The sequence below is a fragment of the Sciurus vulgaris genome (genome assembly GCF_902686455.1).
Source record: "Sciurus vulgaris genome assembly, chromosome: 12".
Taxonomy (NCBI): Eukaryota; Metazoa; Chordata; class Mammalia; order Rodentia; family Sciuridae; genus Sciurus; species Sciurus vulgaris.
Genome location: NC_136473.1, coordinates 103,330,607 through 103,346,523, shown reverse-complemented (window position 1 = coordinate 103,346,523; position 15,917 = coordinate 103,330,607). Strand labels below are relative to the sequence as shown.

Genomic DNA, 15,917 nt, shown 5'->3' with positions numbered 1-15,917 from the left:
TTTTTCTGTTTAATCTCTCAGAACTATTTGAAACAAATGGTACAATTTTATCTTCCTAGAAATGTTAATCATCAATGACTCTAGATAATGAGACCAATTATGGTCTCTCCCCTAAGAGGAGCTAAACACTCTTCATGCTAACATGAGATGTGTTAACATTCCAAGAAGAGCCTCCAGTATCTGAGATTGGTCTCCAGACTCACATGGCCTTCCCAAAAGGAACCTCATAGGAAAGGACAGATACTACCTAGAGAAATGCCAGGCCAATCCAATCATCTCCAAACCTGTCTACCTAGCTGCTACCTCAAAATTCCAATCACATGCTCCACGGGAACCATGCACTCTGCGTATCCACACTGAACTCCCGTTTCCTCCAGTGTTCTCAATCCCTCTTGTGGCAACTCCACGAGCTAACCTAGCTGGCTCATTCCCACTCAAGGACTAATAATATTTCTTATTAAACATTCATTAGGATTCATTTTTAAGAGATTCTTACTGACAGACCACACCTTCCAATAGGCACACCGCACAGGTAATTCTCAATATTCCCACGAATCCATGAGGAGAGCATTATTTTACAAAAGAGGAAACGGATGCTAGTAAGAGCTGGAATGAGAACTTCCATGGGGCCACCTTTAAAGTCTTCGTTCCTTTGAATAGTCAGTTGCTCTCTAGTCACTAATCTGATTTTTTCCCACTTGAGTACTGCTCACTTCATGACCTCCATTGCCTGGATTATTCCAGGAGCCCACCCTGCTCCCTGCCTCCATTACCTCTGACCTTGCCCCATCCCTCCTCACCATGGTTACCAAGTAAGCTGTTTGAAATGCAAAGATGATCATGCCACTTTCTTACCTGAAATTGTCAATAGCCTCTGACAACTTCCAATAAATGTTCAAAGTTTTCAGGTCCATGCCAGCTCATGACCTTGTCTCTGCCTACCTCACTAGAGTACTTTCCACCATTCCACCAAAGTCCTTAGTTCCAGAGATGCCATTTGCAATTCCCTAAAATGCATGGTGCCAGTTCCTACTTCTTGGTCTTCTACAAATGTCCCCCACCCTAGAATAAAGTTATTCTTCCCTTCCTCCTCTAAACAACTGCAGCCAGTCCTTGGGAAGTTGTCTTAAATGTCTCCCTTCTCCAAGAAGTCTTCCTTCTCTGAAACCCACAGCCCCAAAGAGATGCCCTTATGGAGACTGATTCCTTCTTTCATTCTTTTCCCTATCCATTCAATGTTCATTCATTCAAGAAATAGTTCTTGTCATTCATTCAAGAAACAGTTCTTGAATGCCTACTAAGTTCCAGGCACCATGCGAGGTGTTGGTTGGTTGGGACTACAGTAATGAACCACATGGACACTTCCCTGCCTTCACGGAGTTACAGTGCAGTAGGAAGAGACATTCATCCAATAATGACATGAGGAAAGATAACCATGCAGTGAGGTGTGTATGAAGAAAGAGAAGTGCAGGTGTAGTGAGATCACATACAAACAGTGGGGACAGGAGAGTGACCTAGCCTGAGGATAGAGAATATGACAAGATAACATAGGAACTAAGACCTGAATTGCAGGGGGAGGCAGTTCAGAGAATTACAGGTGGACAACATAGCACCTGTGAGGTAGCCCTGGCCAAGTTCCAGTAACTGAAAGGACAAGCAACGTACTGCTAGGCCTGCTCACCAGTCTGTAAGCACAGAGATGGCAAGAGCTCGCTCCCAGTTACTTTACTTCCTCAGTGCGCTGCACATGGTTTTTAGTAAGTTAAGGAATATTCCCCATGTCAGAAAACTAGAAGTAGGTGTTCTTAAGAGTGGAGACTCCAACATACCTTGGCCTGAAGAACATTTGTTGCCACATCTATCACTGCAAGGCCCGTAGCTCCAGCTGCTGCTGTCACTAAAACAGTTTCTCTGTGCTCAAGAAAGATGGATGTTACTACAGACACCTTCACGATGCGCCCCGTAATGACATCAGGAACATTTTAGAACTCAACATTTTAAAGCAAGAATGTTAAGAGAGCATTTCATTCCAACCTTCCTGTACATCTGTTCCCCAGCCTTGAGGGGTGGGTTGTGTATGTGACTTTTAGATCAGTGCTCATCTGACCCAGGTCTGAAGATTCCCCAGGAAAAGATTCCCCTGCCTCCCTCGGTAGCCTCCCCTACTCACGTCAGTGGCGGCTGCTCGTTTGAGCAACCACTCCAACATATGCTTCAGAGACGTTGCCCTAAAATCATTCTCATACTAAACACTGCCCATTGGATGGTGGTCACGTCATGCCACTCACCTGAACCCACCACTCAGGAGCAATTCTGAGGGTCAGCTCTCTGAAAAGATCAAGAGGCTGTTTCCCAGGTAACACCGGAAACTTCAGCACCTGAGTTTAAAATACTCCACTTGGCACAGCCAACCGAGCCTTACACACCACAGGCCCCCACTAAACCCACGTGAAGTGAGTTTAAACAGACCAACTCTCCAAACACTAAGGGTTTCTATGAGGCGCTCTCCAGAGCACTCAGGTCTGAGCGAGCTGTGCTGCCACTCGCACTGGCCACGCTGTCTGCCATTCCCTCTCTGAACGATGCCCTCACAGTCACCAGAGCAGCCTCCAGGGTTACCGCCTTTGGGCTTTTCCTCAGCCAAAATGAACATGAGCTGAAGAAAGGGGGAAGAAGGGAAAGGAGAGGAGAGGAGAGGGATGGGAAGAGAAGGGACTGGGGAAGGTCTCATTGGGCACATCTAAGATCAGGGAAGGGTACCATCCAGTCCCCTATTGGCCACTCAGTCCTTACCCAGGCTTGGTCTGAGCCCGATGCTCTAGAGCCAAAATAGCAGTGCCATAAGATACAGGTAGGGTAGCAGCTTCTTGTAGGGAGACCTTTTCTGGAACCTGCCACAGGGTCTATAGAAAGAGATAACAGCAGCTTAGGGATTAAGCACAGGTAACTGCAAAGGCCATTCAGGAAAGACCATGGTTGAGTGACTAATTTGAAATGCAAAACAAATGGCTATCACCAAGCCCAGTGGAAGTCAAGACAGAGCAAGCATGGCAGAGTTCAGGACTTGGGTGCATCAGACTTCAAAACCTTAATGCTGGCATCCGACTCAAGAAAGAACCAATTCATGGAGAACAGACCACGAATCACTGTACTCTAACAGGTGAATTGTACAGTATGTAAATTTCACCTCAATAAAGCCATGGCAGTGGAATCGTGTACTGTGCACCACTCGGGGGCACCGTCCACATCTTGCTCAACCACACAAGCCACGGTGGCTGGCAGCACTCCCAGGGCTATCTCTTTCATAAGCCTCATGTGGGGAAGAAGCCCATTACATCCAGCTCAATGCACCCAACCAGTTTTTCTACCAAAACTACCTAACTATGTTCCAACTGGACTGCCAGCCAATTGCTTAGGCACTCCAGAAACAAAGTGCCCTTCTTCACTAAAGCACTCTACACAAACAAAGCTCTGTGCACGGGTGGGCACACCAATGAAGAGAGGGGATTCAGCATCTGGGGAAAAAAAATTAAAAAAGTACTTGGCTGAGAAACAAGGAAAGACCAAACAAATGCAAAGAAACGGAGAGTGAGGAGGCTGAGCAAGAGGGAAAGGTGGAAATTGAAGGAAACAAAGGAGGAGAGCCTCCAAGCACGGGTCTCGAGGGAGGGCTACCTCCTGGTCAGTGACGCATTCTTCAGCCATTCCATTAAAGCCACTCACACCAATGACTCCGTCTCCCTGAAGGGAAAACAACAGCAGAGATGTTCAAATGTGCGGCCTTAAACTCGCCTCTTCCTGAATTAATCAACGTGCAAAAGAAAATGCACATCTCTGGCCCATAAGACCAGCTTCCTATCTAGTCACAGTTAATGTTTAGTAAATAAACAGCGATTCTCTCAACACTGCCACGCTGTTGCCAAGCCAATCTGAGCACATTTTAGACAACAACGCGGTAGTGTAAGGAAAGGGTTGATATGAATTAGAATTCCAGTGTGAACTTCTTTCACGTGAGACTCAAACCTGAGAATTAATAATGAAGAGTTTAATGACGCCAGAAACTTCCACCAGACTCCTTCCCCTGAGCCCAGAACTTTTCATGTTTTCCTTTGGTGTCTGCTGACAAAGGCCAGCAGAAGCAGCAAGATCTTTGGGGCACAAATGAAGTTAGAAGCAAGATCTTTGGGGCCCATTTCTCCTAGCTACACACACAGTCGATTCTCTAGATTTCAACTCATTTACCTCTTTCACTGAGCTGACATCTGAGCCCGTCTCCAGTACTGTCCCAGAAAACTCCATTCCTAAAACATTGTTTAAAGATTAGGTTATCTGTAAAACCCAGCACGTGGCAATGAGAAAACCCTGATTAACAAGCCATCCGTCAGTTTGCTGGAACTGGTAAGGTTTTAAGCACCATTACTGCTTACCCAGCAGTGGGTAAAGCATAGGAAAATGAGCGTCGGATTTCACGATCACAACCTGGAAATCTGTGGCAGCCCCATTTTTAACCTTGACGTGTGAAGCACAGAGTATCACAGGTGCACGGGAACTTTTGACCCTGGGGCCTTAGGCTCCAATAGCTCCCCAGTTACCTCGTTTATCATATCTTGTTTATCTGTTTCTAAGTCCCCTTGGCTGGTGTGAGGCCCTCAAGGACATGAACTGTTTATTCAGACAGTACTGGCTCAAGTGGATGAATTAGTGTTGTCTGCCCTTTTTCCTTCTACCTCTGATATTTCTGAATTAAATGATCATGCATTTCTGCCAGGTAATAACTCAATTGTGTATGGCATCTTTTCCCCCATCCAGCATTTTGGCAAATAGAAACAGAAGGAAATGGTTCCAAATGTTGAGGTAAAACCAAACACCTCAGACCAAAACATGGCAACAACTTTGCAATCACTGGACTCTTAAAAATATGAATCCACATAAGGTATAATGTAAACATGCTAAGCTCTACCTATATTTCTTTAAAGCAACTTGAACAACAAAGATCAGTCATTGTCCACATATTCAGGATCTAGAAGTAATGAGATTGGGAATCATGAAAATCAGACACTGGGCCACTAAGAAGTGTAGACTGTTTAGGTTTCACTGGGCACGTGCTTGTCAGGCTCAAAGTCTTAGCTGCACACAGATGCTTGTGATCATTCAGTGAAAAAACAACACTGAGGCACTATCAAGAAAGGAATGAGAATGATTCTCATGAGCAGAGTTCTGGCAAATATGATGTGTGAACATTCATTTGTTCATTTATTCATTTTAAAGTGTTTACTGAGCATCTACTATGAGCCAGGTACAATGCTAAGGGACAATGTTGAGGAAGACAGGCATAGAAACTGCCCTCAGGAGGCTCACACTCCACTCGTTTCAATAATGATGCTGACTTATCCAACAGAAACCTCGCCAAGGGCAGGCCAACACCATGAGGGCAACGTATGGACAGATGTATGTGGTTCTGAAAACCCTCAAGAACTTCTCTTGAAGCCACAATCACATAGTCCCCCATACTCACCAGGTGTGAAGGGAAGATGGGGCCTCTCCTGATATTGGCCACGACAGACCAAAATGTCAGCAAAGTTAACTCCACAGAAATGGACATCAACCCTGACCTGCGAAGGGAACAGAGCAGCAAAACAGAGCAGGGCACATTCTGGAGACAAAGTTCATTTGATTATTCAAACGGATTTACTGAAGGAATGAAAGCTGTATGCAGGTGGTGAGCTAAGAGCCAGAGTACAATCGTTAGGTCAAATGGACAAAGTGTCTGCTTTCATGGAGCTAAAAGTATACTAAGAAGACATGAGAATGATATTGGCCAAATTATATTGTTATATTATGTGCATGTATGAATATGTAACAACAAATCCGACCATCATGTACAACTATAATGCACTAACTTAAAAATATGGGAAAAAAGAAAACATGAACCAAATCATAATGGAGCCATGTGTCAAATTATAACTCAACACAAAGTGTTAAAAGATAGGATTATGTGCTGGTCCCAGTGGTGCAGGCCTGTAATCCCAGCAACTGGAGCTGGAGAGGCTGAGGCAGGAGGATCACAAGTTCAAAGGCAGTCTCAGAAATAGCATTAAGCAACTCAGTGAGACCCTGTCTCTAAATAAAATACATAATAGGGCTGGGGATGTGGCTCAATGGTCGAGTGCCTCTGAGTTCAATCTCGGGTACCCAAAAATAAATAAATTAATTAATTAATTAATTAAATTTAAAAAATAAGAAATATGTGATGCTGAGAAAGCCTATAATGGTAGGATCTGACCTACCTTTCTTGGGAAAGTCAAGAAAAATTAAGAAAATAATCCTTGAGCTAATTAACAACTAAGAGTTAACTGTTCAAAGCAGGAGAGGAAAAGGTTGGCACAAACAAAAGGAATGGCATGTGCAAAGGCCCTGCATCAGTGACAAAAGAAAAACCAATGAGCTTAGAGCACCAAGAGAGAGTTGGAGGGAAGGAGGAGGAGGGAAGAAAAAGGAAGGAGAGAAAGGAGCACACCATGCAAAGGCATGAAGGTCTATACTGAGGATTCTGGCCTTCATTCTGGGAGCAATGAAGGACCATAAAATGTTCTAAACAGAAAAATAACATGATAGGCTGCCCTATTGTGTTAGAATCTGGAATCCTGGAAGCTGGCCCACACACACACCCCTCTGTCTTCCATGGCAACCCCATAACTGAGAACTACAGTGAGCCAGTGGTTCTCAAAAGGTGGTTCAGGGCCACCAGCACTGGCATGTCAGAAATTCCTATCCTCAAGCCCCATCCCAGACCCACCAAAGCAGAAACTCTGGAGGCAAAGCCCAGCAATCTGTTTTAACAAGCCCTGGTGGTTCCAATGCACCCTGGCGAACTACTGTGGTAGGCAACACATCCCAACAAGGATTGGGATCGCAGGAGGAAATGAAGGCTGAGACACCAAATCAATATGTATCTCTATGTTAAATTTAGTACAGAGGTAGCCCTATTGGTGAGAAGGCATTTTTATCTACAAAAAATCACTCATTCAGCAATCTAAGCATCTGCCACACGCCAAGCACCATCCTACAGTACAGAGATTTAATGATGGATAAAAATAACATAATTGCAAGCTCTCATGAGCTAATGCCTTACAATGTAATGTCTGGTCAAATAGAACAAAGGAACCCAGCCCTCAGCCTGCACACGCTGGGTGCATGATACGTTAGTTATTGACAAGCATCCTGCACACAGGCTCCTCAAAGCCACTCCACATTGATCTACGACTGAGTCAAGGAGGAGCTCTCTCAGCATGAGAATCCCAGGAAGCAGGCTGGCTGCCATCTCCGGCTGCCCCGAATAATCCATTTAGCCACAGGCTCCACCTCAGAGACACTTAGCCCTGCAGCTGCCTTTCTCCCTCTCACCAGTGGTCCCCTGACACTGAGGCTCAGCGCCGGCTTCCCTCCTGCAGGTTCTCATGGGCCACACCAGTAATATTACGTCACCAGAATGGCCAACAGGCAAGGCCAAAGTGATTTCCACATTTCAGTGACACTGCCCTCAACCCTTGACTAAATCCCACTCCAAATCGCTGCAGTGCACCAGAGGAGGGCACGAGGGTTTGGGGGAGACGGAGGGCAGATCATTTGACACTGACACTGGAAGGACGGGAGCGGCTCCATTTTTCTGTTATAGCAGGAACTCGCGGGTGGCTGTGCAGTCACGTGCAAATCAGTTTTCTGTTTCCAAGGAAACAGATTGGAATCTTCGGAAAGAGGCCCACAGTGTGTTCTGGGAACACTCTTCCTTGGCGCTTCTGACCCTTTGGTGAACCTGGCAAGGGCTTGACCTTCCAGCCCTGGGACCAAGTGGCGCTGCAGTCTCTCGGTCGCCCCCTGGCTTGAGCACTGGGAACCTGACTCAGGCAGGACGCCTGCGGTGTGTCGCGGGGTTGGGGACAGGCCAGTCACCCTACCTCGTGAGGCCGGACAGGGCGACGGGCCACCTCTTCTATGGTCAGGGGCTGCTTCAGCTCGGCGCAGAGCGCGGCGCGGTAGTGCCGGCCGCCCTGCCCGGCTCTCCTGCAGCGGGGACAGGGGCTGCTCACTCGGCCGCCCTCGGGCGCACCCGGGGCTGCCTGTGGGGTCAGGGGAGTCAGCACTGCACCTGCAGAGCCACGTCCGAGGGAGGCACCGTCCGCAAGCCAGCGCCGCCATGCCCGCGAGCAGTCGCTGGAGGGAGTGGCCAGAGCGCGGCAGGAAGACCGGACAGCGCCGGCCACGCCCCGGGAGCGGAAGGCGTCGGGACGCGCCCGGCGGCCCCAAGACCCAAGGCCAGCAGGCGGCGGCCGCCTGGTCGCGCCGGGCAGTCCCCGTGCCCTAGCGCCCCCAGCTTCTCCGCCTTCCCCAGGCCTCCCTGGGCTTGGAGCCCGCCGCGGGGAGATGAGCACCACGCGCGGCAGGGTTAGGTCATCGGTGGCCGGGGTCAGGTCGTCCGTGGCTGGCATTTTCGTAGCGGATTTGGAGAGTTCTTAAACCACCTTGGGCAACAGTTACTGAGCGGTGCCCGGATCCTCTGCACAAAGAAATCCTAAATTCGCAGCTGCGCGCGCTGCCGCAGTTACTGCGATTACTGAGGTTGAAATGAAGCAGGAGGACCGCAAATTGGAGGCCGGCCTCAGCAATTTAGCAAGACTCGGTCTCAAAAATAAAATTTTAAAAAAAGGGGTGAGGATGTCGCTCAGAGACAGAACACTTGTGCGTTCAATTCCCAGTACCACGAAAGAAAATAGGAAACCCTAAATTCATAGATAAAGCCTTTGATGTTTGCATTCGCACACCTGGCTGGAGTCCAATTCTTGTTACTAATTTTCTCACACAGGATCAATTACACTAAAACCAAACGGTTACTAATGATCAGATATTGAATGAACTTACATCAATCCAAAGAGTACTTGCAATTCAAGTCAAGCTAAAATCTAGAGATTTTCAAGTTCCCAAAACCTATATTATGTCTGCACTTAGAAGATGCCCCATAAATGTCGACTGGACACACTCAGATGTGAATAGGCCCACTCTTGGAGAACTGAAACATAAAAGCATCATCTGTTTAGTATTAAGACTAAGTGGACCTCTCTTAAAACAGTAACCAGGTATTTATATACTAGCAATACATAAAAGGCACATGCTACCACTAGATTATAGCACTTAAAAACAGCATGTCTTTAAAAGATATCTGGTCAAAGGGTATAGATCTCAGGGTCAGGTTCAAATTCAGCTCTCTACTACTCTACTACCTATGTGTATGGTTTGGGCATTGACCCTTGATGACATTTTTTTCTTTTTTTTTTCTTTTTTTTTTTTTCTTTTTGGTGCTGGGGATTGAATCCTGTAGTGCTTTACTACTGTACTATATCCCTAACCCTTTTTATTTGGAGACCGGGTGTTGCTAAATTGTTGAGGCTGGCCTTCAACTTAGGATCTTCCCAGGTGGCTAGGATTGTAGGCATGTACCACAGAGTCTGGCTACCCTTTATGTTTCTCCATGACCTCAGTTAACTCTTACCATCAAAAGGATGCACTGGGCAGGCATGATCATGAATGGAATAAAGGGAAAATGGAGAGCACAAATGAATTAGAAATGAATTCCCAAGACTATGGCCTAAAGGCTTTGGGGGCAAGGAATCCAAGAGCAAGTACCCACCTTGGTTATGTAATCGGGGTTATTTTTATTTTCATAATACTCCCAGAGACTCTGAGAAGTCATTTGAGCCCCCACTTCAGGAGAAAAGAAACAGTGACTAGAAAGTGAGATGAAAAACACTCGAGTTCACAATTCAACATGACAGCTTTCTCGTTTTGTAAACTGTAAATTGTTAAGTACCTAAAATGAAACCAGGGAGTTAGATTTTTGGCTCAGTGATAGAACCCTTTCCTAGCACACCTGAGGCCTTGGATTCCATCCACAGCACTGGACAATGAAGAAATCTGGAGTAGGACTGGGGATGTGGCTCAGTGGGAGAGCACTCACCTAGCACGTGTGAGGCACTGGATTCCATCCTCAGCACCACATAAAAGTAAATAAATAAATAAAATAAAGGTATCATGTCCATCCACAATTTAAAAATATATTTAGAAAAAAGAAATCTGGGAAAATGGATAAATATGAACACTGTCAAATCAAAATGAACATCCTTGAGCTGGGGTGTAGCTCAGTGGCAGAGCACTTGCCTAGCATGTGTGAGGCCCAGAGTTCAGTCCCCAATGCCCCAGCATTCTGGTTGCCAAACAATGAGCAACAAGAAATCTCAAATTTATGACCTATGAAACTAGGGTTGATTGTTCTGAATATGAAATGAGTTGTTATATATGGAAAGTATTTTGAGAAATATTTAGATATATTATCTTAATAAGACATAAAAATAAGATACTAACATAAGGATAAAGCAAGTAATATTTAATTGAGCTTCTTTACAGCAGCAACCATTTCTTAATCTCCTATATGTTTATAGTATTTGCATAATACTGGACACTATTAGGCATCTAATAGACATTATCTAAGGAAGTGTTGAATGAGTACTCAGTTATCTGATATTAATTTTCCAGATAATTGGAAGTATCTTTAAGCATCAAGTCTTTTGTTTTTAATTAAATGTTCTTATGGAAAATTTTTCTGTTATGAATTTCAGAATACACTCATCATTCTCAGGGAACATGTAAATCAATAAAGTGTGGAGAAAATCTATCAATACTGCATTCTATATTTAAGAAAATATCTGAGGAAAATTCCTTTAAGAAGAATTTTGAAGGGAGATGAAAGTATTTTAGGTAATTGAGGTGATTTAAGCATTTATATGCAAAATAAATTTCACAGTTTCAAAGAGCTGTCCAAGGTAAGCGACAAGGTATTTCATGTGGTTGCTATAGTAGCAAAAGAAATATTTAGCCTATCCATCAAAGTGCTGCCACCACACCTTACTATCTACTTTTGTTTCTGGGTTATTTGTTTTTACTAAGGGATGAACTGGACAGTGGAGACAGAAAGAATAAAATATGAGTTCTGGAGGAAACTAAGGTCAAGCAGCTACCTCTGAACTGATCAGTTCTCTGGAAAGGAAAAAGTAAAAAAGGATCAATAGCCACCCTGCAAACCAGCTCAAGGGCTCATTAAGAAAGTAAAAGAGTAACAGATGACTCTTCCTTCTGGTACAACTCACATGAAGAGATAATATTTAACATCCAGAAGCTGCTGGAGGGCCGAGGGTGGAGAAGCCAGCCAAAGCTGAATATGCAAACAGCTATGTTTTCACAGATAGTAGACAAACCACCACAAACAACATGAGCACCATACAGAACTGTACTGAGAACGTGCAAGTGTCCTCCACCAGTAGAATCTCAGCTTCTTGAGAAGAGAAGCTATCTCCATAGCCTCCCAGTTCACCACTGAGTCTAGCACACGGCAGGTACTCAGGAGTGGTCAGGAAGGTAGGAAGCAAGGAGCCTACAGAATGTATAGGAGAGGTGCCCACATAACGGAACTATCCAAAGCCCCAAGTCCAAAAAAGCTGTTAAGCGTTCTTGCACTCACTTCCTTACGTACGTTTATAGTTGCTGGCTATAATCTGGTCTTCCTTTGGTCTAATTCAGTATTGCCAGTATAGGCAATATTTTTCAACTTCAGAGATATACTTTAGTCATTGATCTATATAATAATGCATGTTGACCTCCTTCTCCATTCCAGGAACCCTAAGATTTACTATGTGAGTTATTTGTTCCAACAGGCATGCAATCAGAATTTCTGAGTTGGGATGGATCTTCAAGACAATCTAATCAAAGTGCTTCATTTATTTAAAAAAAGAAAAAGTAGAGGCTCAGAGAGAGAGAGAGAGAGAGAGAGAGGCTAGCCCAAGATCACACTGCTAGATAGTGTGGTGGCATTAGATTAATATTGGACTTTTCTTATTTTCAGTTCCCTGCTCTTTCTACCATGCTTGTTGGGTCTCACTCCTCGGCAGCACACACAAGAAAAATATTTCATGTCTTCATAGTGTTTCATAGATTTCAAATCACTGTCACAAAATTGCTTCATCCTGCTAATGATGAGAGTAGAAATAATTATTATTACAACTAGCATTTATGATTACTTAAAACAAGCCAGGTAGTTATCAACTACTTTTGCATGATTTCATTAATCCTCACAAAGTTCCTATAACTAGGATACTATTTTTTTTCACCCTCTTATAGATCAGGAATATATGCTTAAGGAGGTTCAGTAACTTGCCAAAGGCCACACAGCTAGGAAATGGATCAGTTTAGCATCATCCTAATTGCCTGGTGCCAAGGCTCCTCCAACAGTATCCGGCCGCCCACTGTGCTTCCCTCACAAACACCCGCTGGAGCAAAGACGCTATTATACAATACATTTTAAGGCCTTGCTTTGCTTGTAGGTTTAAGTTTAATTTTATGGGAATTTTACAGTCACTCATGCCTAGAAAAAAGATTAATTCCCTGAGGGAGAGAATGCAGAGAAAGCAGCCTCCAGAGAGGCCCACAGTGAAGGGACAGGGACAGGAAGAGATGCTAGCACATAATTAGGAGCCCCGAACCTATTCCATATAGCCATAAGCCTGAAAGCACATTGATTTCTCTTAAATTTAAAGTATATCATGTGAGATTAAAAATGTGATTATGTAAAGTAGTTTTCACATATGCACACGCACACAAATACAATTTTAATGAAACAATATGCTGACTTGGTTGCCTGGTTACCAGTTGTCACTTAAGCAGGTACCAGCCGGCATTTGGGGCTAAAATTCTGGCACCCAGATGAAACGATTTGGAAACAGTGGTGACCTGGGAAATGGCTATGGTGGCCCCTAAAGCTGACCACCAGTATTTGGTGCAGAAAATTGTTTTCTACCTTGAACCTTCATCATGGAACCAGTTAACAAATTCCCAAGCATTCTGGCAATTTTATGAAACCTTTCCAGTTCTCACCTCCCCCAGAGGGAACAAATTCTTCCCTTCCATATGTCCCCTTTGTTCAAACCTGTATTAGCTCACTAATGGTTCAGGTGGCTTTCGTCTGTTTCTCTATCTCCACAGCTAGGCTGTGAGCTTCATGGATGACTGAGGATAGCATAGCAAAGCAAATTTGAGCTTTGGAATCAGATGTACCCACATTCAAGCCCTGGCTTAGGTACCTATTCTTGTTATCTTGAGAAAGTAATTTCTCTGCACCTCTGTTTCCTCATCTGTAAAATGGGCACAGTAATCCCCACCTTGGTTGGTTGTGGTGAGGACTAATCTAGGTAAGTGAAAACATGACATGCTCAGTAAATAGGTGCTGTTAGTAGAAAGACACGGTCCTGCCCTACACTTGAGCTTCTCCTGTCTAGCAGAGCGAGGCATGTGGAAACAAGCATCTACAATGCCTGCGATGCTTGTTTGTTTGTTTTAAGGTGACGGAGGCTGCAAAGGAGACTGGAATTTCAACCCAGCCAGAGAGTATCACTTCAGGGAAGTCTAGGAAATGTGACCAAGAATTAAGCCAGAGGGTGCTGCTCAGCGTGCACCAGGTAGAGCTCTGCATGAGAGAGAAGGTGGTATGTTCAAAGAAGTGCAGGAATCATGGTCTGTGCCAGGGAATGGTAAGGGATGAGACTGGTGCAGAAAGGGTGCAGGTCCTGGAGTCCGGACATCAGGAGGCACCTCATCACTTTGCAGCCATAAATCCTCATTTAAATGACTTCTGAGTATCAGTTTCCCCATGAGAAAAATGATTTCAATTCCACATACTCGGTGTGTAAAGTGCCCAGCACAGACTATACGTTTTTTAAATGACAGTGAGTGCTCTGCTTATGCAGTGGGTGGTCCATATCATGCACGTGTTTTCTATTCAATCAATGGAAGGATTGGTGGGCAAATTCATTTGCTTAGTGCATATTTATTAGAAGCCACCATGTGGTGCCACTCATCTAGACCCCGAAGCCACAGCAGTGAACAAAATAAACAAAACTCTGCCCTGGTGCGATTTACAGTTCCTGAACTGAGACGGAAAAGGGGCCCCAGGTGTCCATAAGAGGACAGTCTACTTCATGGCCCCCGTGGCTCCTTAGTTCTTTGCTGAAACGCTAATAAGCTAGCAAAGCCAAGTTCCCAAGAGGTCTAGATGTTAGTCCCACTTCGTTATAAACAATGAGAAGCTCTTGTCCTCTCCTTTAATCGCATCCCACTTATCAAATCGCAGCTTCCTGTTGTGATCCAGGGGAACTGGTGAGTTGTGTTGTTTGGCAGGAAGGGACCTCAAGGAGAGCTCAAGTCATTCCCGGGCTGTAAGGTCTGCAGTGGGGGCAAGAGGAAATAGGAAAGCAGCACACACAAAAAGGTTACAGAGAGGGAGATTTGCTATCTCAGTCACCAGGTGATAAGTGAGCTCAGGTGCCTTGTGATGCTGCATGGGGCTTTTATTTCAACAGCAGGATAATCATACTTCACCTGTGTATGCCTCTTTAAGAAAGGGTTCGCCATGGGGATCTCCTCTAATCCACACAAGGACTCAATGAGATAGGAATTAGCCCCATCTAATCCCATCTCTCGCCCTGTAAATTAACTCCTCCCTCTCCACAGCCTCCTTCCCTGTGGCTTCCAACCATGCATGTCATTGTCATAAACAGAAACAACAAAATCATATTTCATTCCAATCCCTTCCTAGCCAACTCCCTATTCATCTCCTCACAGCCCAGTCCACTAAACTTTAAGAATATGCCTGTCACCTCCCCGTCCAGTCACTCAGTGCACTGGAATTGTTCTTGCTGCATAGGCTGGAGACCACCTGTTGGCCAGGTCCCAGGGATGCTTGCAGCCCCTGCCGTGGTGGTCTCCCTAGCCGTGGAAGCTATCTGGGCTGGTTCTCCTGCCTCCCAGCCTGCTCAGGCTTCCCCTTTGTGATCTCTTCCCTAACAGTTGCTCTCCCCGCCCCTCCCACTTCTCAGTCCTCTCCCGGCTTCAAAAACATGCACAATCCCCCTCCTCTTGCTTTCGTGGGGGACCCTTCCACAGATTCAGTGAGCACCTACCACAGTGTTTTGTGCTTGTTTATGTGTTGGTCTCCCCAGGAGATTATGAAAACCTTCAGGTGGAGAGAGTGACTTTGGTTTTGCATTCCCAGTGCCCGGCTTGGAACCTGGGACATGGAGGAGGCTGAGATTTTGAGGTGTTTGGCAGATTCTCAGGATTCAAGGGTAGGGACTAAACCCTAGTCTTCTGACCTGCAAGTTTGTCATCTCTCCACCTCATCGCAGACAAGAGCAATGTTATATGTATCCAATTGTAAGCGCCTCAACCCTAATGAGTGCTGTAATTCTAGGGACAAGATGAGAAGGATTTCCTTTTCCCCACAAACACTGCCAGCTACCAGGTGTGGACGGATTGTTTGGGATTTGGAGCCTTTTTTTTGCACAGCCCAGGATAAGAAGAAAAAAAGACCAACCTCCCATCTCTTCCTCCCAGTGGACAGTCGCCCCCGTCACTTCCTCCTAAGCCAGGAGGCAGGAAACCCAGAGGAGCTCCTGAATACCCAGTTTGCCACGGATTTCCTCACAGAGGAGCGGTCTAGGTGGCGACTTAATAAGACACTCTGGGCTGAGCCAGCCCCATTCCTACCATCCTGAAGTTGTGTTCCTCAAGAAGTCTTCATGAAGTGGTCAAAGATGCACCAGAAAAGAAGGAAACTTGGCCTTCCCCAGGGGTAAACAAGCTTTCTAGGGAGAGGCTGTGAAATCAGACAATGTGTGCATTCGCCAATTACAAGCTCAAGTTCCACCCAAATACACACCATCAAAGGCTTTACAGAGGCCTTCATTACACGTACGGGGGCCCTCCTGCTGTTTGGGCGACATTTGAATGCTGCAATGAAGCAAGATAAATGTCATGGAAGC

The 15,917-nt window shown here is 45.3% G+C and overlaps 1 protein-coding gene across 4 annotated transcripts in view; it reads right to left on the bottom strand.

Moving 5' to 3' along the window:
- Positions 1-8,288, bottom strand: part of LOC306641830 (quinone oxidoreductase-like protein 2) — a 28,950-nt gene extending 20,662 nt beyond the window's left edge. For 2 of the 4 annotated variants that reach the window (XR_013758303.1, XM_079107092.1), the window contains exons 1-7: positions 8,147-8,288; positions 7,956-8,061; positions 5,516-5,612; positions 4,243-4,301; positions 3,676-3,741; positions 2,794-2,903; positions 1,830-1,911 (exon numbers count right to left, since the gene is read on the bottom strand). Coding sequence is in view for 1 of the 4 variants with exons in the window: in XM_079107092.1 (XP_078963218.1) it covers positions 1,830-1,911; positions 2,794-2,903; positions 3,676-3,741; positions 4,243-4,301; positions 5,516-5,612; positions 7,956-8,061; positions 8,147-8,196 (570 nt within the window). In the remaining 3 variants the exon portion in view is untranslated. Of the gene's footprint in view, positions 1-1,829; positions 1,912-2,793; positions 2,904-3,675; positions 3,742-4,242; positions 4,302-5,515; positions 5,654-7,955; positions 8,062-8,146 lie in introns of all 4 variants that reach the window. The other 2 variants (XR_013758302.1, XR_013758304.1) reach the window with 2 other exon arrangements.
- Between the last annotated feature and the right edge of the window lie 7,629 nt (positions 8,289-15,917).